This window comes from Pogoniulus pusillus, chromosome 1 (genome assembly GCF_015220805.1).
Source record: "Pogoniulus pusillus isolate bPogPus1 chromosome 1, bPogPus1.pri, whole genome shotgun sequence".
In the NCBI taxonomy this organism is placed as follows: Eukaryota; Metazoa; Chordata; class Aves; order Piciformes; family Lybiidae; genus Pogoniulus; species Pogoniulus pusillus.
In genome coordinates this window covers 29,679,605-29,706,529 of record NC_087264.1, presented here as the reverse complement: position 1 = coordinate 29,706,529, position 26,925 = coordinate 29,679,605, and the positions used below count along the sequence as shown (strand labels likewise).

The 26,925-nt window shown below is 40.7% G+C and overlaps 1 protein-coding gene across 18 annotated transcripts in view; it reads right to left on the bottom strand.

Moving 5' to 3' along the window:
• NUMB (NUMB endocytic adaptor protein) overlaps positions 1 to 26,925 on the bottom strand; it is a 128,660-nt gene that overhangs the window by 6,716 nt on the left and 95,019 nt on the right. For 12 of the 18 annotated variants that reach the window (XM_064146797.1, XM_064146778.1, XM_064146784.1 and 9 more), the window contains 5 exons: positions 16,439 to 16,513; positions 11,144 to 11,221; positions 5,582 to 5,656; positions 3,624 to 3,764; positions 1,932 to 2,133 (listed from right to left, as the gene is read on the bottom strand). In XM_064146797.1, the coding sequence (XP_064002867.1) occupies positions 1,932 to 2,133; positions 3,624 to 3,764; positions 5,582 to 5,656; positions 11,144 to 11,221; positions 16,439 to 16,513 (571 nt within the window). The remainder of the gene's footprint in view (positions 1 to 1,931; positions 2,134 to 3,623; positions 3,765 to 5,581; positions 5,657 to 11,143; positions 11,222 to 16,438; positions 16,514 to 26,925) is intronic. The other 6 variants (XM_064146822.1, XM_064146857.1, XM_064146830.1 and 3 more) reach the window with 2 other exon arrangements.

Sequence of the window (26,925 nt, the reverse complement as noted above, 5' to 3'; positions counted from 1 at the left end):
ACTTCACAGAAAGGATGGCCTATATATGCATATATATGTATTCTTTCCAGCTATTCCTGAAACCCCAGCCCAGGACACACTTCAAATTAATTTCTGATGTCTGAAGAATGCATTGTGTGTTTGAGAACTTAGGCTCACACAGAACTATCGCCAAAACATTACTACAAACTATATTAAGTGACTTCGGGTGGCACAACTCAGCAGCAGGGAACAGAACCCAGCTCTAGGACAGGACATTCCTTTAAAAGCCACCCTCCTAGCCCTCAGGATCAGCAGCAGTAGCCAAACACTGCACAAGCTTCAGCAGGGCAAGGGTAGCAGCAGCACCGAACAGGTTAGGCTGCCTTTGGTTCTCAGGCTGCAGCTCTCTAGCACTCCAGGAAAGTGTGCTGCAGGGCAAAACCAGCCTCAGGGCTGACAAACACATCTACAGAGAGTTCATGTGTCACCTCTTCAACTGAATGGAGCTGTAACATTACCACCCAGTCTTTATTTAGTTGCGCTGGAAACCCTTGCAACTTTTCAGTCAGCTACTTCATGTTGCAGTTTTTCACAGCACCAAAACGCCCCTGACCACAAGGCCTAAGGGTAGCAATGTAGGAGTAAGCCTAGTTTAAATCATGACAATATTAGAACAGTAATATGAATGTTTTAATCTCCAGGAAGAAAAACCTAACATTTTTAAGTCTAGCTTTGGCATCAATAACACAGCTCACCCATACAGCAGAAGGGGAAAGCTCAGTATCCTGGTGTGAACTCGTATTTTACCTACATTGCTTTCCAAATGATTTAGGAAAAACAATTACTTTTTTGCTGACGCATCAACAGAATAATCAGAAGTCTGGAAAAGAGGAGTCACACTAGAGACTTCTGAGTAGCTGCAATGGTAGGAGGAACTAATTGTCTTGCAAGCTTCAGTACCCATGAGTTGCAGCTGCTCGTTCAAGTGAAACTCCTCTAATCAGTCTTTCTTGGAAAGGATTTCACACACCTTCATTGAGTCAAGACTTTGACTCATGCCCTCAAGTAACAAAGGCCTTGTGTTTAAGCTTCATTTAGCACATTCTTACACTAACATATGGGAACAAGCAGATGGATGATGAAAACGAATATTAAAGTTTTGCAACTGAGTGGCCACACAAAACTTGCTGTGGAACCCTCTGAAACAAGAGTTCAACTCCACTGTAAAGAGGGCTATGAGCAGTATGTATACCACTGAGGTGCTTGTTAACTGTAGAAATCCACTACTTGTATAATAAAACTTAAGTAAGAAGCTCTACTTTCACCTGAATTTGCTGGACACTAAATGGTGTTAAAAATGGCTAGGAAGTAAAAACTGACTGCTCTCAGATCAGTGAGATACCAGTTTTAAATGTACTTGCAGCAGTGCAATGGTTGTGTGTTTTATGGGGAGGTGGTGGTTGTTTTGGTGCCTTTTAAAAAGCACTGTGACTGATCTGTTCTTCTGCTCTATACATACACTTTGTAACCTGCCTTAGAAATCAAAATACATCACTTCAGAGAAATGCATGCAATTTACTGTTCATTTACTGCGACTTTAGATTACAGCAACAAGTACCTCAAGTCTGGCAAACTTACTCTGTTCTTATAACATTCTTCTTACAAGGCCTTTTAGGACAGTACCTATGGTGCTCTGTGCCATGTAGCAGGCTGGCAGAACAAGCAGGAGCAGCTTCCACATGTGAAGCCACTTGTTTCTAGAGGGGATGTGGGAAAATGCACTGTGAGTGAATCTGGGAGCGTTTTTCACCTTATGAAGTGGCAAGTGGCTGGGAATATGATTTGTACATAGTAAGGCTGAAGAGACGGAAGGCTGCAAGGGTGTTATGCCTCAGCCCTTGCACAGGCTCCAATTCACCTCAGCACTGGACGTGCTTGCTACGGATGATGGTTTAAGTTGCACTCCATACCTTTAGCATCCGGCATCTGTTTCATAATTTCCTCTCTCTCTGCTTGTTCAGTAGCTGTAGTGACCCTGAATGATCCCTCTCTAGTGAATGTGGTTCTGCTGGCATCAAAGGTGGCAGTCACTCCGCACTCCTTCTCTCGCTTCTGCTTTCGCTCCAGGCATGCTGCAAATGCACAGCCCACGGCATGACTCAACCTTTCCCCCTGTACAAGACAACATTGCATCATACAGTAACTGGAACAGAACTACACATCTGCGTCAAGCATTGCAAACTGATAACCTGCCTTTACAAGAGGAATCTAATTAAGGCATTAAAGAGACCTACTGTAATTGGCTGCCTTCTGTATGGCTCTAAAATGAAACCTGATATATAAAGACTCTCAACTACTAATGCACAAGCAGTGTTTGAGGCCACCCAGAAATGAAAGATCGTTGGATTAGTGGGTTTAGTTCAACTGCTACTAAGATACTAATGTCATAATGTGCCTGCACTGATCCCTTGCCTCTGGATACATCTGTGCACAAAGAGACTCTTGTGAAGCCATCTTCAGCAGGTGTAAGTCCTTGAGGACAAGTAAGTGTCACTCTCAGATGGAAAAAGTTTACAGAAGACTCAGGGAGACACTATTCTTGTGTGCAAGCATGAAGATTAAAAGTACAAGGGTGACTACTTAGACCTTTAACTGGCCCTGACCAAATGCACAAGTTAGTATAAGAGTGCCTTCTGAAAAGCACTTCCATTATCAACCAATGAGGTCAAAAGGGATCCACTGTCCAGCAGCTGCAAAAAGGGAGGGAAATTCAGGTTGGAGGAAGTCCAGCAATCCAGCTGATACAGTGGCTACAGCTGAGTCAGAGGTGCTCAGTCATCTATATAATCAGTAAGTGAACTGACCTGTTATTCACAGAGAAAAATAGGAATGCTTCAGCTCTAGCACAAGTTTGACTGGGAGCATCTAACATCACTGTTTCTCTTCAAAGAAAAATGATAAACTGTCAGGCACAATTGCTCTGAGCATGCAGCTACAAGGGATTCACACCATTAATTTACATGAGGTTTTGGGCACTCTATACAATGTAGGCAAGATTCGACAAAAAGCCAAAAGAGGGAAAGGTCAGGGAGTTAAATAACTAACTTAAATCTACACAGCCAGAGCCCTATAGAGGTAACTTGCTTTCAGACCTTCCACCGGAAAAACCTCTATCAGTCTGAAACAAACAGGAGGCTGATTTAGTTCTGTTTAGGTCCATCTCTTAACATTCAGATGACTTTCTACTGAAGATAACATTTGCATACAAGAGGCTGCATTCATACCCAGGCTGTATTTACTCACTATGATTTTATCCTGGAAAAAACTGTCATTGCTGTTTCAGTTTTTGGCTGAATACATTTTCAGATGAGAATATCTTCTGTCTATTTTTAGGAGAGTAGTTCCCTTCTGCTAGAGATATCTGAGGCTGACTGCATTCCTTTCATATAGATGCTGGGCACTCTTTCTCTCCACAAGATGACACCACAGAGGGACAGCAAACAGATCAGATATAAAGAATGAGAACTAAAACAATTTTCAAGGACTAAGTAATATTTCAGCTGAAGTCAAAACATATTACAGTATTCCAGACAGATCATTTTCCTGATCATAAGTTCCAGCCAGAATCTTGAAGAGGTGGACATACATCATATTAAACTTACCGTGTCCTTTACAGCCATAAAGCAGTGACATATCCAGCGTCTCGTTGTGCCATCTCGACAGATGTACGAGAACGCCCGGTCAAAGTTCCTGTCTGGTGCGCAGAAAGAAACCTTCTCTATTGTCTGATCAACTATAAGATCCTAGAAGGAAAAAATCCACACCCACCCCAATAAAAGAAATGTGAGGAAATATGACAAAACACATGAACAAGTAATTTTCAACACTACTGGCAAGAAGATGAGTGGCTGTAACTATCTGTCCATGAACTCGCCATCAACAATCTATTTCCAGTGTGGAACATCAAAACATTTTCCCACCAGCCACCTGTGGTAGGAGTGTGCCAAGGCACTGCTTTACAATTTATGGACTTCAACAATCCAAATCACTTGCTGACATTCCTGCCACCCTCCCCCAGCAGCTCCCAGAGTTTTGCAATGAAAAAAAAATCTTTAGCGTGGTTAAAACACAACACTGAAACTTATGGGAGAGGTCTGCAAGAGTGCAAGCAGTTGTTGCACAAAAAGCAGAAGCTGATACACCAATTAGCTACTCAGGGATGCAACGGAAAAGCACCAGCAGCACTGGTAGCATCCAACAGTCCTGATCCGTGCCCATAGATTAATGGCAGAAGGCTTTCTATAAAGGAGGTAGTACAGTTTAAGAACTATGTGTCTGCATGAAAATCTGTACTTGCACCATTTTTTTCACAACTGTTTTCTTTTTCTTTAGGTTGGTGGTTAGTACCTGGCACATGTGCTAATGTATTCAGCCACCAGGAGGCAATAGTATATGCTCTAAATTCTGCACTTTTAATTACCTCCAAGGCCTGCACAACTGACTAAAATTCCATTTTAAAGGATTAGACATATACAGTCACAGCTCTAAAAATAATACAGGTATTCTTACTATTCTTAAATGAGGCAATCATCAGACTGAATTCACCTGCATAAGCATGTCTGTGTCACACTGACTGCCTAAGAGACAGTAACTTTAGAGCTGATGAAGCATGCCCCAGCTGCAACTGTGAAGTCAAGTGTCTGACAGGCAGCCATACCGCACAGGGATAGGAATTCTCTCTACCTGCGTCTCACTGTTGGCTTACACAAATCATCTTTTAGGTTGACAAAGAAAAGGTTAAGCAACATAAACTGAGTTCATTTCAGGTTAATCAGAGTAAAGGCTGCTCTGACTGCCATGTCATCTTCTAAAATACTAATACACGTAGAGAGGGCAAGCCTAAAGGACTTCTTTCTAGTTGCCTACACCTAGATAAAACCAAGGAGTGTTTGCCGTTACTTGCGCACAGGCGCCATGGAGGTACATACTGTGCTGCTGCACAACTGAACAAATGCAAAACCATCTAGAAGGATTCCATAAATACAACAGCCTTACACTTCACATCAGCACCTTTGATGTCAGGATTAAGAACTATCAAATTTTATAGTTACTATTTAGACTTGAGTCTGAAGGCAGAAGCCCTTCCCTCATTTACTCTCTTCATTGCATTTTTGAAAGCTAGCTCTCGTTCATTCAGATCCATTCTAGGATGGACTAAAAATTACATTAATTAACATGCGCTTTCTCCTATATTACTCTTGCAGCTTTCCACAGCAGTGCAGAGAGAAGTCAGGGGACTCTCCAAGTGCAGCATTGACAGAATTTATCAGGAAAAAGTGGTTCTTCCAGAAAACGCAACAAGAAACATTCCAAGTTTGTGCTAGCTGCTGCATTTCATACGATGTATCTTGCCAGCAGTGTGGAATTAACTGGGGGAGGGGGCCAAAAGTCAGTGTGTGTACATAAGTTTACAAAGCAAGAAACGACTGAACTCATTATACTCTTCAGTACAGTTCAAATATCAACATTGGCATTCACATAAAGACTGGTGTCCACTTAAAAGTTCATTACACCTACGTCATTACAGAGAGATTTAAAACTTAGTCCAGAGAAATCTAACCTTTGTTTTCTCATCTACCACTCTGAGTCCATCCGCCGAGACCCACAGGACTGCTTTAACGGCTTTCCTCCCAGACTTTGCAAAAAAAGAACAACAAAGAAAGAAAACATAAACTGTTTTATGCCAATAGCATCAGACTGCCACCCGCTTCCCCTCTCCAAGAACCAAACATTAAGTGTAGATGAAGTCCATGGTCAGTAGGGTGCCCAAAGCCAGATACTCAATCCAAGTTGCGAAACATTCAGAGAACCAAGCCAAAGCCAGTATTTCAGAAAGAGCGTGTCGTGGGGATGGGGAAGAGGGCGCAGAACAGGTGGAGGCAAAAATAAGCTGTACATCCACTGACAGTAAAGAATTCAAGACTGATCAGGTGAGAGAAGAATTACAATAAAGAGTCAGAAGACACTAAATCATAAGGAGTTACACCACAGGTAGCTTCTTTAGCACAAGTTTAAACATAGGAAAATTCTTACCTGTTTATTTCCACCAGCCCTACCCTCTGCCCCAATAGTCGTGTGGCAGAATCATGGCATCACCTTAAACCAGTGTTAAAAGCACCCAAAAATCATCATCAGTTACTGTGTTATAAGCTTACTTCTGAGGTCAATCATCCAAACCTGTTTCACTAATTAAGAGCTTCACGTCACATCATAAAAGAGAGGTAGAAAAATCTGGTTTCTTAACCATTTGATGTGTACCTTGACAAAGTAATGGTGAGTGACAGCGACCACTTGGCTTTTACTCAAGAATCTGACTGTGGGAACTTTCAGCTGACACAAGCCAAGGAGGCTAAGCAGAAGTGGGAAACACGGGAAGGCTTAGGAAGCCATTTAACTGCAGATTCTTTCTAGACTGTTTACTTTTCAAGGGAAAGTTACAGAAAACAGTATAAACACTTGACACAACATCCTCTGAAAAGGGATTGAACAGAAAATAGATTGTCAACATAACTGCAGTGGTTGCTGCAGAGAGCTAGTACTGGACAATATTTTATTTACACAATCTGTTACTTCAATTCACAAGCACCATGTTTTAAGCCACCTAACAGTTTTTTGAAGCACTGGGTTTACAGAATTTGTGGCTACTAACGGCATCCACCACAGACCACTGCTGGGAGTGAAGAAAGCACCAGGGAAAGGAAGGATGAGGGGGCATCAGCCAGTGGCTTCATGCAGGAATTGCAATTATGGTTTAACTATTATTTTTTTTAAATAGTTGCCTGTGGATGTATGTAATTTATACTCATACATAATGGAACCAGGAGACATTCTGGCATAAGCTACCACATGTTCCAAGTCTGCAACACCCATTTTAGCACCGTAAGGATGAAGTATCTTGCACTGCAAATTCTTCTGTCACATGGGTTTCACCCTCAGAGAAAGCAGCACGTGTGAAGAAAATGGGCCTGGCAGAACTTCTGCTTTTGAGGAGGAACTACCTGTCCCAAATTCAGAAGCGGCAGTGACACCCCGAGCGTTTTCAAAGAGCTTGGTGAGAACAGAGAATAGCACTGATTTGTATGGCAGAGTGATTAAAAGAGCAAAGAGAGAAAACAAGCACAGCATGATAGCAAGCTACAGCAAAGTGCTTGCAGAAGCATTTTTTCTAAAATGCCCATCCAGTCTGCTGCTGGATTGCCCAAAGGTTTAAACTGTCAGACTCTGGAATGCCTAATGGGAAGAGTGTAATTCACAAAGCAAGGTGTACTGAAATTTATCATCATATACACCGCAAAACATTGCAGCATTTTTAAGTAACTTCTGGTTTTTTGTCTTAGAAGGCTGTAAATGTCAATATCCACAACATATAGTCTTTATTTTCAATGCTCAGATAGCTTCTGTAGCCTAGAACTCCCTATTAATCCCCAAACCAAATGGTTTGTAGATGTTTGTCTCCCTGAACTGCTTTTAAAAGGAGCACAAGTTTCCTACAAGCTGTTAATGGTCTTAAAATCTTTATTTCAAACGAATATGAACAGTTGAGAGAAGACAATGTCTCCAGCTAACTGCTTGGTTTAGATTACCCTCATTAGAAGCAGAGATACAAGTCTTTGCCCAGTAGATGACAAAACAAGAAGAGGGAGCCCTTCCTGAAGTTTGTATTAAGTCAAGTTTAACTGAGCTGGGTACTTCATAAAGCAGTCCTGATCTTCGGAAGAGCTACTCCTCACCTGCTCTTTCCAAGTGAGCATTTAAAAGCAGCTAAGACATGGAACTTCAGAATAAAATGAGAAGTCTGAAGGGCTAAGTTCTCATCTCCCACTGGAAACATAAGGTTCCTCAAGCAAGATAACAAAACATGGGGTTGCTACACAAAGAGAAAAACAGAACACAGTTTTATCTCCCAATTCCTTCTGCTAAATTTATGGCAGATGCAGCACTTAACAGGCATTAGTCCTTACACTCTACATCCCAAACTCAGAGCTACTATTGGGCAACACACAATCTACTGAATCCTCAGCTTATCCGTGCCTACGAGTTATGTGCAAAGGAACCTACTTCTCCAAATCAATTTATACTGGATGTAAAAACTAAAGTACTACCCCATTATGAGTGGAACCTTGCCAAGAACATGGTAATTACTAAGTAGATATGAGTATTTGCACTCCTGGCACACACTAGACAAAGATCAGACCATATGCAAGGTACTGCACAGGAAGCAAATGCCGATGTGGGATCGCAGCTTGATATCACTAACACTGGAAAGTGTAGGTGACACTGAACCAAAGTATTTAAAGCAAACAGCCAATATCCACTGGAACAGTGTGGCCTCAAGTGTTGCTATCAAGGGACTTGTCTAGACATCCGTATCAGTAGCTTGTCTTCATGTTCAAGAGCTTTTGGATGACAGCACTGCTGGAGGAGAGCCACGCATGGCACCGACTCCTGGGAGTCTGATTTGCCAGTGCTGAGTCAGTCCGGATAGAAACCTCACTGCTCAGCAGGAGGTCAGCAATCTGCTCCAACATAAGATTGGTTATCTGGAGTAACTTCAGAGTCCTAACAGGTCTGTGGAAGGGTGGGTAGGACATCCATCCTAACACAGATAGCCCAAAGACAAAACAGGACCACTGTAAGTTGGGCAAGAGGGAAACCTCTTAAACAAGCTGGCAAGGTCTTAGAGATTGGCATCCAAAATGCACATTTTCTAATCAACAGTGCAGGTCAGGACAACTTAGCTTTTAGAAGTGATAAGAACATGGAGATAAGTAGCTGCTATACTGTAAGGTGTAAACCGAGGTTTTAAGGATGCCAAAGCAGAATAACGAGTTGCCCAGTAACACACTTTTAAATACTGGCAAGTTGTTTCTAGTCTTTCTGCCTGTTTTCTTCTACCCTGGGACATACAAACAGCTGCAAAATGTATCTGGAGTCTGAGGTGTGTATAAGGAAAATAATTTCAGACTAGAACACTGTGTGATGAGAAACGCACGCACTCAGTGGAAGCAAAACATGAGAAAGATCGCTGAATCTGTGCTACTATTCCTAACAGCAGAAAAGCTTTAGCTTTAAAACATTGAGAGTTGCCTAATCAGGCAGATGATTCTGTTCCGGGGCACAAACTACACAAAATAAAACCGCAGAATCCTAACCTGGGGCTATCAACTGAGATCTCATTTTTATTGGAAGCTGAAAAGAAAGTATTTTCAATACTAAAGACTTCAACATTTCCACACACAAATGTGGCAGATTTACCTTTTAAAAGGGAGAAAAATATGGTCAGGGAACGCAGCAAACCTGTCTAGACTGACTCTGTGGAAGCTGCTGAGAGTGCTTTAAGCAGTGCTGCAGCTTGGGATATTACATTAATCCCAATGCAAGGCTGTGGAGAAATCCTAATTGAGATAGCCAAAAGATATTAGAGTTATTAGTTATCTATAAAAGAACAGCTGTTGCTTTTTCTGCAGTTCTCCTCCTAGATTTGGGCTACCATTGTGGGCCAAAGTTGTAACACAGCCACTTCCACAGCGATGCTGAGGGGATATCTAAGCACAATGAATTAAATGGTTTCAGTGCAAATTAGTAAAACTTCAAAGGCTCAAGTAGAAGTAAGTCCCTCTTTGGCAAAATACTATAATAAAAGACAAATCAAACCTACAAGGCTGTGATAAAGTACCAGACTTGATAAAAAAGTAGCTAGGATTTAAGTGGGTAGCCAGCATATTTAATAGACTACCTTTGACTTTTTTCACCAAGTGATATACAAGTATCCATCCTCTACCAGCTTAGCTTTCTTATGTATCCTAACATGAGTTAATTCTAACGAGTACAAAGAAAACTAACATATCTGGTTGGGTTGAGGTGTTTTTGTTCTTTTCTTTCAATTTGCTTTGAACAAATTATTACTGGTACTTAACATTTCCAGTTGTAAACCAAACAGCACGTTTTGACTCCAACCTTTCCAAATTCCAGCTCTTAAATTTCATTTGTGCATAGAAATGATCTGATTAACCTGACAGATCTCCCACCCCTTGTATTTTGGCCATAAAAAAAGAGCCTCTTACTTCACCATCACTACATTTCAGAAGTGTGCTTTCTCAGGTCATAGGAAGAAACCTGAATTGGGGAAACAGGTATTCCTGTGTGATATGCATCACTATCTCAAGAGCTGAAGAAACCTTACTTACTCCCCAAGAAAAGCCAAAACAAATTGATGATCAGCAAATAATCTGCTCCAGAAGACTTCAGTAGGTATGTAAGTCACAAATCCATCAGTTTCAAATGAAACCAAGATTCACTTCATAATGAGATATTTCAGAAGGTGCACTTAGATTAACTCCACACAAAAACTAAATCAAAGTATTTTACAAGAATCTTAAGTGCAGAGGTAGGGAACAGATGAAAGGTCAAAGTGAGAGAGCTCTTTCAGAGGTCTACACACACTGCCTTGTGAAGATGTAGACAGCAGGAATAAACCCACCCAGCTCTCAGTACAGCACGTTTTTAATGAGGACAGAGAGTCGCTTTCCTTCACCTCTGAGACACTGTCCTCAGGAAAACAAGAACAGTAATAGAAACAGTAAAATTTTCAGTTATACAGTAGAGTTGCAACGACAGAAACACAGTAGGTGAATGCCTGGTCTCCTCCTCATAAGACATTTGAGTTAGGATTGTACTCGAAAAAGAAAGGTTTAAGAGATTGGTATGTGTAGGCACGCTGCTTTCTCCCAGTGCTGACATCTAGGGGTCAACTCATGGAGCCAGGCAGCTGATCACGAAGCACTAACAAGGCACAGATCCCAACTGTTCTGTGGATATTTATCCAGGTGATGTAGAGTGGCATAAGTTTCAGGGTTTAAAAAGGAAAATTCACATTTCTTTCAGGAAGCCCAAATCATTTCAGAACACTGGATTTCCAGTGAAGTCCATATGGATTTAAGTTTCCATTTCTGGTTGCCTTTTTAACCACATTTCCTTGTTTGATAAATGCATTTCCAAGCCTGTTTTGGAAGTAAATATGCTGAAATAGATTATGGGACTCTCAACACCCATATTTCATGGCAGTGCTATACCAGGGATGTAACTCCTTATAGTGCAAGCACAAACAAGGTATTAAACTTACTTTTCCAAAGAAGCCTTTGAAGAACTTCCTTTCCTGGAGGAACAGGGGGGACAAGTCGAGCGCTATTACTGTAGGTAGCTAAAATGTCCCAGGGTTTCAAACCAACAAGCACACACACGAATAGGGTTTGGAGGGGAAGGAAGGGGGGTTTAGAGTTATCCATGAGAAGGTGCGACAGGCAAATGTGAAAATAATCCCAGGAAAATGCAGACCAAAGGGCGCACACACAGTTCTAATAAGCTACCGCCCTGAAATTGGTGGAAGGAAGAGAACCTCAGCCCCAATTTCATGCAAAGTGGTTACTTTATTTTCACTCTCCCTTGTTTAGTTTCTTTTAGTTAGGTTATAAACCAAACTTGGCAGCAGATACAGTGGTTAAACGATTAAAATACTGCACAGGCTCTTGTGAAATGCAAAGTTCTAACTCCAGAAGTACAGACAAGTTTGCTCTGCACTGATCACTCTTTCCCAAAGAGACTGCTTTGTAATCTGGAGAAGCCATGTATGGCTGGTGTAAAGGACGGTTAAACATGGCATTGCTTTATTCTATACACTTGTGGCTTTGGTCTACATGCTACAACCACACTTCACATCTTACACCATCTTCTCTGATGAGTGAGGAATTTAATCTTGTATTGACATGACTAAAATATAAATGCGATCTCTTCCTCTTTTACTCTCACTAAAGCCTGTCAGGGCTTTATAGAATATTTATACAAATACTAGATATTAATTCTACAACTCTGAACTGATAGGCTGAACAAGATCCCTTTAAAGTCAGCTTAGACAGGGACAGACGAGCAACTGCAAAGATACCACAAGCCAAACTACAGCTTTCTGAATTTCTTCAGCCTGGAAGTGATTATACCTATTGCCCAATCCCATGAAGAAAAAAGCAGCACATCATTTTAAGCACCATTTGTATGCAGTTCAGTTCACTGGCCTTATTTTGTTACCAGACTGTGAAAAGAAACCTGCAAGATCTGAAACAATCTCCTGCAAGAACGCTCCTCCTGGACTGGTCTACTGTGAGCACAGCCATAGACTGCTCCTCTGCCTTTGAGGGAAGCTGGCATGGAGCAGAGCACTGTTCTTGCTGTCTTTCCAAACTGGTTCACTGCTACGAAAGCTACGGCATAGCAGTAATGGGGAGGAGGTGGAGAACTGCAGATGAGCTAGAGAGAGTCTCTCTGACATTTTCTGACCCCAACTTTACACTATGCAGTTCCAACCTGTTGATTGCTGATAACAATACTATACTAAAAATATTATTATAAATATCCCGAGGCAGTGTCTCACAAACTGATTGATCAACACGATTATATTTGGAACACAGCTACGGCTCTGACGTAAGCCAACAAAAGCCCGGAAAACTAAGGAGGGAGTGTTAATCTTGGCTCTGCATTTCCTGACTTCCACTTGCCCTGAGCCTTTTTGCCTGATGACCTTCCACAGAGCTTTTTAGCAAGTATCTGTAACTTAATCATGTCACTTCAGACACTCTATAAAGAACATCTCTAACTTCAGCCAGCTGAAAAGCTTAACAATCTTTAGAGGCAGAAATGGGTTATGTAGTTGGACAGGATATGCTGAACACTAGGAGGAGAACTAATGGATTAATCACAGTGTTGTGTACATAATGAGAAGGGGTTGGATGCTGCTGCCAAGTTGAGCAATGACTATTAATGCATTACATGAAATAACAGCTTTTTAAAGATAGCAAAAGCCAAAAGAGATTCACCAGAAGCTACCTCATTTTTAGGTGATGGTTAATTTTGCCCTCAGCAAAACGTTTGTTAAATGAGATTTTTTTTTAATAAACTGGACAGGGTTAATGGAAAAGGCATCATGCAAAATGGGTTTTAAACACCACTAAGTTAATGTGGTTTAGAGAAAACTACTGCATGGTTTTAAATATTAAACTATGTCTCTTTACCTGCTAAAACAAGAACATATATTAAAACAAATGCATCATTTAAAACAAAAAGTGGCAAGTTAGAAACCAATTCTATATGCTAAAGCTGATTTCAAATCAAAACATGACACAAGAGTGTATACTATTGTCTTTACATGAAGTCCCCATACTCAAGTCAAATACACTTAGAGGGCCCTTACAAAGTTGTTTTCCAGTTTTCACTAAATATCTTCAATTCTGTTAAGTGATTTTGAAGACACCATTTAGAGCTTAGTGTACAAACACAAGGATCCTAGAGATGTGAAATGTAGCTACACATTTCATATGCACAATTAGCAATATATCCCTTCTAGGGGGAAAATGTAGGCTCCACTGGTAACATCCTACTGAGAGGAACACGCAAGCTCTACTGGCAATACAAGCCCATGTTGGTACTAGACTGATAGGTGAACACACAGGCTTCTGAGACTGCAGTGCCATTTCACCAGACTGAAAATAGGCACAAAACTTAAGTTTGTCTTCATTCTAAATCATATTATAAACTGCACATTATACTATTGTTGGTGTGCAATTTCAGAGCTATAAAATTGTAACAACTGAATACAGTATGGATGAGTGATTCTCTAGCTAGAAGTGGCTCCTTCCACTCGGTTGTTAAACAGCACCTAAGTAAAATGTTCACCAATATCTGGTTTCAAGCTCTAAAGGATGCAATGCTCAAAAAAAATTTAATCACATTAAATGTGCAGGCAGTCAATCCCTCCCTGAAAGGTTATTTCCCACAATAGGCACAGAAAGATTTCTTTGCATCTTTTGTTTCAAAAACCAAAGCAGACATAAAGCTAGTCCTAAGACCCAAAATTAACACTGTTCTATACTCTTAAAATGGTTTAAAATCCATTAGTCAACCCAAAAATAAGAAAATTCAGTTCCCCAAATGAATTTCAAACTGTTAAAGAACAAGACTTAAGAGAAAAAAAAAAAAAAAAACACTCATATGTCTATTAAAATAGAAACAGAAGTTAATTTTTAGAAGCTACAAGATAAAGGTCTTGCAGCAACTCTAATTTTTATTGACTGGATTTATAAAACCTGCAGAGAAAACAATAAAGATTAAAAAAGGCCACATGCATTTTGATGTAGTTGAACAACATAAAAAGTGAAGTTCAAATTCCCTTAAGCTATTCTTTCAGTTGAAGCACTGCATCTCAAACTTGTAACTCTTTCAAGATCAAGAGAAAGCCCATCAAAATAACCAAGTGCTGTGAAAGCAAGAGACTACCAAAAGAACAAACTGTTTTATCATCGCGCTTCTCACATGCTGAAACATCATCCAGTGATTTGGCTCTTTTGATGATTAAGAGAGGATATTGTGCAGAAAAGAGGTTTTAGTTATAGTAGAACCCTAAAGAAGTGCCCCTGGTTTGAAACTTCCATGGTGAGGTGCGGCTGAACTGCAGTCAGCAGCTTCAAATGAACCTTGCATCTGACGGAGCCTAGCAATGAAAGCACACAAAGTAGTTTCAGTAATCTGAATCTTCCTCTTGGGGCCCAATGAGAATTTCACCTCTGCTTCTCCAGCACCGACAAAGGAGATAATGCAAACAGCAACTGTACAAGACATGCTCTGGTGTCCAATTCACATAGAGACAAAAACTTCAAAGAGTAGAAGAAAACAAAATTATATGAAGAAACACTGAATTTATGAAGATGGGAAAACTGGTGCCACCCACAGTTTGGAGTAATTACAAGGCACAGAACAGGGAAATAGAATTATTTACTTCCAGAGAATGTACTGTAGAAGTTGGATCTCCAAGTCTGACATCTGAAGCAAGATGATCAAGAACCACAGTGCTGGAATTATCTGGATTCCAGAAGAACCTGGGTGCTATGCTTTTACTGTCTCTCATTACTTACAAGATTAGCTACACTTAACTGGCTTGTGAGCTTAAGGTTTATAAAAAACCCTAGAGAAGAACCACTTCACAGCATAGCTCCCCAGGGAAGAGAATGAGAAAAGTTGCATGAAGGAGATACTGCATTGGTATTTTCTATGCTAACAGAAAGTGTTCTGATAGAACAAATAACAGGACAGGATGAAAAACAGGTGCAATTCATAATGTAATTGCTCTTCTAGCTACCTGCACTCAGTCCATGGAATACAGAAACTCATTTATATCTTGTGTGACCCTTTTTAATAAAAATCAATCACCAATCACTGTTGGACTGAATGGGAACAGATGGGATGCAGTTCTAACAGGTTGCTATACATTAACTGGGAGAGAAAAGAATGAAAAGACTTGATTTTTATCAGAGCACTGAAACAATTCAGAAACTTTACAGCACAACAGAAGGCAAAGAAGATAACCTATCATGTGCTGTTGTGTTCTAGGAAGAAGTTATGAACAGGTTAAGTTGGAAGCTATTTGAACTTGCACATTTAGCAGGGGAAAAAAAGTAATGTCCAGCAGCAGATACCTTAAGTTACCAAAGGTGCAGGAGAGTGTTTCATGTACACTCAGTACTTCTGTTGAGCTGCAAGAATACAAGAGTTTCTTCTACTAAAGTTACCACTGAAGAATGTGTAGGGCTAAGGCACACAGGTGAAAGTGCTGAATATGACTGTTCTTTTATCTCCATTCAAACTCCAAATCTTAATGTCCTTTCTCCTATTCTCCTCAATGCTGTTTCAGCCTCAGTTCACTGCCTTTTATGTAGCTTGCTCTTTCCTCTGGATTGTGTGATATTGCTACTGCAGGAAAGAGATGACAAGACCTGAGCCACAGAGATACAAAGAGCTTTGAACGAGTGCCATTTTCAGGCGCAAATGTCCACAGAAGCCAAACTAAGAGCAGCGCACTTCATGACATATCAGAATCAGGCAGCCTTCAGGCCACTTTCAGCAGATGCAAGCCAGATTATTTCATGCATGACTACAATGTTGCAGTGCATTAGAAAAAAAGCAGCCTAAATCAAGTAATAGTCTGTATAATAACAGTGAATTAAGTCACTATTAAAGTGGCAGGCAACAGAGGGAGAGAAAGGGAGAGGAAAAGAGAGAGAGGGAGAAAGAACTGTTAAAAAAACAATGGTTGAAGTCCCATGTGGGTACCAACTTAGTCTGAAAAGTCACAAAGGAGTTTCACACATTTGTTTTGCAAATAGTTTTGGGAAGTAGAATGAACAGTTGTAAGTCTCTCCTTCTCACCATCAGATTAGCATGTCCCCCTAACCACCGCAGTGCTCTCAAACTGGCCAACTGTTCTCCTAACATGGGTCAAAAGTTCAGTCTTTTGCTGTGGCACTGCTGCCAAACGAACCTTTTCCAGTAACACTTAAAAGCCCCAAATGCAACTTTTTCATGAAACAAATATACATACAGATTTCAGCCTCTTCACAGCATCTTCACAGATATGCATTCCTCTGGATTCATCCACTTCAACATGTCCCAGGTACTGCAGGAAAGAGACGAGGGGGAGAAAAAGCTTAATAGGAGCTCCTTAAAATTCCTAGGTTTAAAAATCTTATCTCTGAATTCATTTCAGCACAGATGAGATGAGAGATATTAAGAGCACTCTGCTAGATTTATTTTGAAATCTCTGTTTGGAAGTTTGAATTTGCATTTATATGGAGCACCAGCATCTGTAGAAAAGCATAAAACATCTAGAAATCTTGCAGGAAAGACAGATTTTCCTTACTCAGGGGAAAACAACTAAATCAAAAAGTAGAACTCTATAATCCTGCTTATTCAGCATGAGCTTTAGTCACTTTTTTTTTTTTAACCAGCATAGCATGAAAACTTGAAGTCAATATAGAGATGACTGTGAATAAATTAATGCTTAATAATTATAATTGTATTTAGTATCAAAAAAATATATTACACAGTACGAGAACCAAATATATTTGTATGTTCACATCCAAATACAAGAAACTTCAATGTCACAACTGGAAAGCAGACTTGTTTATTTTTTTCTTTTAAAAATTGCACATCGAAATTGTTGATCTTCATCACAACACCAGGCTCTTATGCAGACATTAAAACATTCATAGAATCAACCAGGTTGGAAGAGACCTCCGAGATCATCCAGTCCAACCTATCGCCCAGCCCTATGCAGTCAACTAGATCATGGCACTAAGTGCCTCATTCAGTCTCTTCTTGAACACCTCCAGGGAGTTTTCAATATGTTCTTATCACACACTACTTTAAAACCAAAACTCAACAACAAAAAAACCCTCTCCATACAGACAAAAGCCCCAAACCAAAAAAAGCAAGCCCACAAACAATGAAACAGCAAAAGAGCAGTGAACAGAATTGGCAAGAATCAAAGCTTTAAAATTAATAACCCAGAATAATATTAGCCTATAAAAGCAAGCAGTATCAATGAATGCATCAGAGCGCAGGGCTCAGGGCACTGTGGAGAGTTTCAATTTGCATTCTTGAGCTGGAAAAAAGCCAGCTCTGAGTTGACCAATTTCTCCATACCTTTTCCAATCACAGTTCTTTATGACAGGATCACAGAATCATAGAAATAACCAGGTTGGAAGTGACCTCCAAGATCATCCAGTCCAACCTAGCACCCAGCCCTAGCCAACCAACTAAACCATGGCACTCAGTGCCCCATACAGGCTTTTCTTGAACACCTCCAGGGTGTTCAAGAACTCCACCACCTCCGTGGACAGTCCATTCCAATGCCAATCACTCTCTCTGGCAACAACTTCCTCCTAACATCCAGCCTATACCTCCCCCGGCACAACTTGAGACTGTGTCCCCTTGCTCTGTTGCTGGTTGCCTGGGAGAAGAGACCAACCCCACCTGGTTACAGCCTCCCTTCAGGTAGTTGTAGACAGCCATGAGGTCACCTCTGAGCCTCCTCTTCTCCAGGCTAAACAATCCCAGCTCCCTCAGCCTCTCCTCACAGGGCTGTGCTCCAGGTCTCTCACCAGCTTTGTCACCCTTCTCTGGACACATTCCAGTATCTCAGCATCTTGATTTGAGAAGCCCAGACCTGGACACAGTACTCAAGGTGTGGTTTGACCAGTGCTGAGTACACGGGAAGAATAAAGACATGTCCTCTCAGAAACATTCAGATTGTTATTCCAAGTACTTAAGTCTTGAAGAAAACCATAGAAACTATTAAACAAAAGCTTTCTGAAGCATTGTAATCAGAGACACAGGTCAGAGGAGCTATTCCCGTTTTAATGGTGTTTTAAGAATTGCATGCAACTTTAGATTTATCTAAATAGTGAATAAATGCTTTTAAAATGCCAAAATCAATACCTGTATCACTTAATGCAGTGGCAAACCTAGGTTCAATAATCTGTTGAGAAGTCCCACTCCACAGATTATTCTGCCGTGCGTTACCTGAGATCTCCCAGGTTTTGTTTCATCAATTAGGATACCACACTTAACTAGATGGGCAAAAAAGATTCATACCCTAACACCAGGTTGAAGCACTTCATCAGCATAACAGAATCAACTAAGTGGACCAAATCAGACTTGTTTTGAGACTTAACAGAAAAATGGAAGTTGAAGGGTTTAAGACAAGGCAAAATGCTGCAGAAGAGGAGACTCCCTGTGTCACCCCACTTATCATTAAACTGCTGAAAGACTTTGCAGATCTTAAGTGGCAGTGAGCTTTACCATTAATGCTCACTATGTGGCATTTTTAAGAACAGAGTGAATCTGGATGGAGCAATTCTGCAAGAATCTCACTTAAACCAGCCCTCACAGCTGGAAAACAACTTGAAAAAAAAAAAACTGCATAGAAATTACAAGGTAAATAAAAAAGATCTGACACTTTAGAGCTTTTTCATAATGAGCTCTGTGAGGCTGAAGCCTTAGTAGAATTAGAATTGATTGCTTGAGCTGCCAAAACAGCAACTGTGCAAGCTGAGCTTGCTGTACACTTATGCACGATCTACAGTTCTCCAGAACACACATGAACTAGACAGTTTTAATTCTAAAAATATATGAATTGTAACGACTAATGAGACAGTTACTGTGTGCCTGGTAGGACATATTTATAGCTACAGCTTTTGCAGATGGATCTTTAATTCTACCCTGACTCCTCTGGAAGTTTCAGAGATGCAGAAATTACACGGTCTGGAACATTTGTTGTGGGAAGTTTTCAAGTTAAGTAATGTAAGCAAGTTTGTCAACTACTCTTTAAGAAGGGATGGATATAGGCAAGAGTAAGGCTGAAGCTTACAGATGACAAGGGGCAAGACCTATGCATGGAATAAGCCATTTAGTTTGAATGACCATTAAGTAAATACCATACAAATAAAGGACAGCTTTCAGATTTCCTGAGCTATCTACACAACTCATTTACCTCAGCACAGGCAAAATGTTTCCAACTGAAGATCCAAACCATTCAGTCCCTGAACTTGGCAACCTGCCTTTTGCTTGGAAAAGGAAGAAACAGAGCAGGGTAAATATTGCCTCATGTCAGGCTCCAAAACAGACAACCATTTTCCCCTGTGTTGCCAAACCTCTATTCAAGTTCCATGCTCCAACGTTCAGCAATCAGTCATGCCGCTGCTGCCAGAGACAGCAAGTTTAGCTGCAGTTCTCAATCCTGCTTCCACTCCTGTGAATGGGGACATTATTGCACATATCAAGTGCATCTACCCACACCAAAAGGGTACAATCCACAGACCTCACTGAGCATCAATCAGTTCCGAATTATAAAAGAAATTGCACTGCCACACAATATTTCTTTATGATAGAGAGGACAAAAGATGCTTTGTTTGCACTTACACTTCACACTTTAAGCCCTTCATCAAAAATAACTTGCTCTCCCCATTGCACCATTTCTGCAGATGCCAGAAGTTCATTGCTACCAGGATCAGTGGTCTTGTACATTTTACAGGCAGCTTCGTGGTTTTGGGTAGGTTGGTTTGTGGGTTTTTTTGCCTCCAGTGAGGTGGTGGTGTGTTAATTCCTTACAGGTGTTAATATATTGTTAATCTTCGTTCTCACAAAAATGGCTTTCAACTGTATGCTCAGAACACTCTGGTCCTCTTCTATTTCTGTTAGCCAAGTGTCCCTTAAGCAGCAGGGCCCCTACAAGCACAGTCTTTAACCAGTGTTACAACAGTTATCTGACTTTTAATCAAAAGGCATCAACGATTTTTCTTGGCAAACAGCTCTGCTACAGACTGAGATCTACTACAGACTACATTTTAAGCAGAAGTGTTAGGTTCTAATTATATCACTAACTCACCTTAAAGTTGTAATATTAGCTGAACTTATTAGTGCAACAGCATTTTATGGATGGCAATTCAGGATTTAATAAAGAATATACAGCTGCTAGTTAAATTAGACATGGTCTGCACCTTACAGCCTGAAATGGAAGCTGAAACACCAGAACTCAGGGCTTAAAAATAAACCACCACTAAAGACTGTTGTCCTGCCACAGGAAAAAGCCTGCATGAAAACCACTTTAAAAAGCAGATGCATAAATCCCACATTTCTATGCACAGCCTTTCATGATCTTTGAAAGGCAATTTGCTTTCAAACTAAGGAGAAGAAACGTCCTGTGAAGTGCCTGAGCAGCAACTTGTCCTATGTAAGTAAAACCTCAAGCAAATCCATCATGGCACAATACCAGAAACACACTCAAGGACTGGGACACAATTGCTGGCTGCACAAATCCAGTACGAGCTGCATATCCTTGTCACAAGGATGACTTTCTTGAAGAGAGCTAGCACTTTTCCATAGGGAAAGTGCACATAGTAAGAATGCAGAATTAATATTGAATGCAGTCCTGCTTAATATCCATAGCAACCAATGAATGATAGTCATAACATCAGCAATTATCAGCTATAAGATATTCTGTAAGAAACGTAATTGTTACATCAGAAATTAATCACCAATGCTTTTACAGAAAGCTAAAATCCCTCTGGGCAGAGTCCACACACAAAGTAACATAAAACAAAATTTCTCATTTAAGTAAAACACTTTCAGAGGCTCCTGAAGAAGCCCTGAACACAAACATTTTGAAGTATAAACACTGCCTATATTATCATTTTCCCAATAAAAACACAAGTAATTAAAAAAACCCTCTCCCACCTCACCTCTGGGCTTCATTTTTTCTTTCACAGACAGTGATGTCCAGTATCAAGTTCAAGTGAAACAAAGCAATCAACATCTGAACATGTTACACTGGCACACAGCTTCCCACAGAACTTGAAAAGAGCTTGAGAAACTTTGTTCTTTCTCTGTGTGTTAAGCGTTTTCATGGGTTTATTTTTTCACTTTGTCTGAAAATGAACAAATTATGTTACCATATCACATGGTTTTGGTGAAGTTGCCTTACTGCCTTGCTCTGAATCTACACCAATTAAATTGCTTCTAAATAAAAACCGAGGGCTGACTTACCAGGTTAGAAAGAAAACAGATCTACCATCCATGTCCTAGTACAAGAAACACCTCCCTGATCATCTTTCCATTTTCATTTCTTTCACAAATACTTGGCTGACTCAGTTTCAAAAGTTCAACTAGCAAAAAGAAAAATCCCTCACCAGAACTCCTGCAGCCTGGACAACTCAAGCAAGTTTTATTGGTTCCAGCCCATTGATGTGTCATCACAGTCTCTCTTCCCAACAGACACAGCTACACAAATCACTGAGATTCCCTCTATATCAGCAGATACCACATGTGCTGTTCTATGTGAAGTAGCAGAATAGGTTCTTCAGATTACATTTGAAACTAGATGGTCACAGCAAATGAGCTTACTGTTAGCCTTAGCCAAAGTGTCCCAGACTAGGGAGCTAACCTCCACAGAGAAGAGAGCATCACCGTTTCCTTGGTATTTTTCCTAGAGGCAGCAACATCCCTCTTTCTTCCTCTAAATACTATTCTCTCAACAACTGGTGTATTATTTGTAACAGTAAGACTGATAAACTTGGCATATGCATGCGTAGCTATGCTTCTGGAATTGATACTGCTCAAGAATTAAAGGCTGAACTCCACAATTCCACAGTGAAATGCTGTGTTGCAACTAGACATAAGCTTAAATCCAGAAAGCCTGGCTATGTCTTAAAGCTGAGCTACTTTTACCCTGACTTCTGAGATTTACATTCCAATGCTCAATTCTTTATCTCTCTCCTCTCTCACACCAATGCTTCTGCTTTTTTTGATTTAACTGTTTGAAAAAGACATTTCCTGAGACAGAGCTTCAGAAACATAGGTAAAGGAAAAGCCATGATTGAACGTCAAACAAACCAACCAACCTTAATTCTGCTTGGTTAAAGCTAAAGGTTAGCTAGGATGCTACACATGTTCTTAGGGTCCAAGTTCTTCTAACGTCCCTGTTCATCAATCTCTTAAATTCCCTCAAACGGAGCTGTAACAGTCAAAATAAGCTAAGTAAATACAAGCAGTAGCTACACCAGCTCTCTCTACACGTCACACCCATCTGAGATCCACACTATGCATTTCACTTACAGGTTCTCAAATTGTATTGATCAGTGGGAAGAGAAGCAACACTGTGAGGGAAAAACAAACCCTTCCAATTATGACTAGTGAAGATTAATAGCAAAGCTCAATACAAGATGCGCAAATCCTGTACTCTTCATATTCTCACAAATGCCTAAAACAAAGCAGAAGAGGAACTCAGCAGGTTATGTAGGACAGCACTTGCCTCAAGGCAGGATCTACTTCCACATCTACGTCAGAGAAGTCAGCCTTGAAGTATTGACATTTCTGTAACTGGAGATCGATATGGCAGACCTCCTGCTCTGTTGCTTACATGCCTCACTGTTAGAATGGGGGATTGTTTTGCTGAGGATTTGCTGTTAATACCTTTCCTAAATTTCTCTTGATGAGGCTTAAACTCAACGTTTCTCCCATCCCCTTTACAGCTTTGTATATGTACAGTCAGAATCAGTCTTTCACACAGTGCTTTCAGTTGCTCGCTCTGATGTGCAATTCCTGTTGCTCCAGGAATTCAGTATTAGTAAGCCCATTTAAAATTTTCTGTAAGAGAAGAAAGACAAGTGTTGACAGCAAAAAGACTTTGAAACACACTGCACAGCTGCAGATTGTACATTTTCTTTAAGTCCTGCAAAAAAATTCTGTTTTCCATTTACGATGCTGAAAATCCCCTAATTTTAAAGAACAAACCACTCGAGATTAAAAGGTACATAAAAAGAAGTTTTCATCAGGTTATCTCTAACACCTGAAATGTATTTAGGTGAGATACTTCTGCAAGGACATCCAAACCATTTCAATGGCTCTAAACACTAGCAGTCACATCTTTAAAATAATTTGAAGTTTACTAAATGAGTTAGGAGAAACTTAGACAACCACGAGAGGGTTTCAAAACCAAGTGAAAAAGATTCATTTACAGCTTCTTGTTTACAAAGCTATTCAAACAGAACTAAGGATTTGACACAAGCGTGACAAGTTTAAATAGTAGGGATTGCATGACACTCCTTTCAACTGTGGAAGAAAAGGGCACAGGAATGTACTGCAGGCAAGCCTCACACCTTCTGTTACAACCACCATGCTTTTATAATCAGCTGTCTGCAAACTTTGTTTTCCTCCTGTGATCCTAAACACTGCAGGATTTTTAAAGTGTACCGTAGCTTGCTGCTGGCTCTGCACTGGGTAGGAATGGTTACTGCTCATTGCTAACATCACTTCATGCCTTAAGAGGTAGGGATTTGTAGTGTTTCATGTGTAAGGCTGTGCAGCATTTCAGAAATCAGCAGATTTGTCACATTAACTTCTTTAAAATACTTAACATAGTTTCCAAAGGCTATTCAAGCATCTTAAGATTTTGCAGTCAAAAAATCACATGCCTAAGTTACGTGCACTTCAGTGCTAAACTGCTGGTAAACCCTTTCACAGCTACTATTATTTCAAAGCAGGAGTTTGAGATGCAGAAGCCGGAGTGGAGCATCAGTCTTTCCATTCGGAGGAACAGAATGCATGCAAGCTGTGTATGAACTGATTACAAGAAAGAAAGTGTTTTTAATGCAGGACTTACAAATTTGACACTAAGCAATAAAGTCAAACTCCAAAAAAGAACAACTGGGCAGCTGCAAGCGGTGTGAGAGAGCACAGCAAAGTGACAGAAAAGGTTAACTCCTACCAAGGCCATATATGGCCTAATGATGTAACACAGGCTGCCAAGTCACAGAGAGCCCAGGGATGAGAAGTGACACTCAGAGAACCTGTTAGAGTATCCTCATTGGGAGTCACCACAGAGTTGCTGCTTTTTCTTCTGTCTTAGCTTGAATACAGACCAATATGGTGTCCTCCAAACACCCCCGCACCAAAGCAAGGGCTATCCATCTCCCCTGGAGACAGCTGAAGAGTATTTACTCTGAAGAGTGAATTATTTTGTGTGTGAACGTACCACTGTATCCCTACAATTTTCATTTGTCAACGCCAGCAGACAAGCCAAGACTCAGCTAACTCAGCCAAATCCAGACTGCAAATTCAAAAACACAAATGTGGTTTGCTACTTTTCCACGTGGGCTTTTTCCCACTGGTATGTTTAGGCTTCTAGTTGAAATAAATGGAACAAAATAATCCAAGTACACTTTCAGACTACGGGCAACAGTAGCCTTAGACACATGAGGATCAAAAGCAAGTGACCACCAAAAACATGAACGCAACAGAATAAAATTAAGTTAATCCAGGATATATGTGACTGTTACAACTTCTGGAACCACAGGCAGGAATCATCTGTTAATATTATGTTTAACACGTCCAGTTGGTTAGAAGCACCAAGAAGTTGCAAGCATTTGGTTTGTTTAGTTCTGCTAAGCAGAGGGAAATGACCTAATTTTTCTGATATAAATTCCACAGGCCAGTTACTCTAAAACGTATTTGTGTGAATAAAAACTACTTACCCAGAGGGACATTTGAAAAGGCATTCCAAACAAAAGAAGCCCTAGTGTCAAATATTTCAGTCATTAAAACATAGAACAGCTGCATGTTCTCAGTGAGGTAGTGTCTGGAGCAAGAAAGCAAGTTTGAAAATGCTTAGTGTTGATGAATTTCATTTTTTGCAATCACGATGTATAAAGATTGCATAAACATAATTCTAGCACTGATAAGCATGGCTGTACTATCTGTCAGGATCATCTGCTTCAGCACACGTAGCTGGCACAGTTCTTTCAGAGGGAAACATGCACCACTGAAACTCAGTATCTACTCTCTGGTTTGCCAGGACAGTGGAAGAGAATTCACATCTGAAAAGACACTTCACAGATTTTCCAGCCACTGCAGTAGTGCCACACTTACTGAGGCAACGCTGACTACATCTGTAAAAGCTGCAATGTATCATGCCTCCACACCACCTAAGTTAGGAGAGCAACACCACTATGTTCCAAATGGAACAGAAGATTCAACAAGTCACACTTGTTTAGACAAGTCTAACATCCTTTTCATACCTTTGCTGACAGACAGGCACCTGAGTCTCTGCAGTGGAGCAAAAAAAAACACACCAAAAACCATTCAGTCATGCACTTCAGCACCCTGGCCCTTCTGTCAGTGCAACTTCAGCAGAGTCAGAGCAGCTAACAGAAGAGCACTGTGGTAAACCCAGCAGCCTTGTTTGAACATATCAGATTACCACCTCAAGCGTGGTTAGATTTCCAACACAGTGAGGAGCTACCTGTAAATGCATCCTACACATGTCAAGATGACTGAGAAAATATAATCAAGTGGCTGGTTAAAGGCAAAACAGCCACCCCAACCAGTGGAAGAAACAGTGACTGTTAAACAAAAACAATGAACAGAAATGTTACTGCCTCAAAGTAACAGTGTGTGCCCAGAACTATGTCCACTTCAAAATTTAGGTTGGAGAGAACCAATTGTGCCTCAAATCCACTTTTCCAAATTTTGAAGCAACAATGTAATAGGAACTTTGCCAGTACTTTTCACAGAGCACCTTCTCAAACAGAGATGATCCACAGAATCATCTGGTTTGCACAAAATCCAGCAGTACACTTATAGACTGTAATTAACATTGAAGGATCAGTAGTGGATGTAGCAGAGGAATTGCCAGCATAGAAGACTGTGGATGACATCAAATCTGTTTGCAGTACAGCATCCTCAAAGCACAGTGAGCAAGCAGCTACTGGAGTCCCTGTCCAACACTAACAGAACGAAGTCTGGACACAGAACGAAATTCTGCTTGCAACATGACTTTCAAATTGTTTCCACATGTTCTGTAATATCTTAAAAAGGAGACATCTCTGCTAGCATTCTACAAACGTCCCAAGTCTGGACAAAATATAAATGCCCAAAGTCAAGAAGTCCAAAAAATCAAACCAATCAAACCAACTGACATATCTTTCACCCATCAGACTTTCATGACCTTTCTCTTTCACAAGACAAATTGAGAGCAAATACAGAATCATAGAATCAACCAGGTTGGAAGAGACCTCCAAGATCATCCAGTCCAACCTAGCACCCAGCCCTATCCAGTCAACTAGACCATGGCAATAAGTGCCTCACCCAGGCTTTTCTTGAACACCTCCAGGGACAGCCCATTCCAATGCCAATCACTCTGGCAACAACTTCCTCCTAACATCCAGCCAATACCTCGCCCAGCACAACTTGAGACTGTGTCCCCTTGTTCTGTTGCTGGCTGCCTGGGAGAAGAGACCAACCCCCACCTGGCTACAGCCTCCCTTCAGGTAGTTGTAGACAGCAGTGAGGTCTCCCCTGAGCCTCCTCTTCCCAGGCTAAACACCCCCAGCTCCCTCAGCCTATCCTCATGAGGCTTGTGTTCCAGGCCACTCACCAGTTTCATCTCCCTTCTCTGGACATGTTCCAGTACCTCAACATTCCTTACTCTGCATTTGCACTAGTCTCCTCTAAAAAAAAAGTTAGTCTTTACTA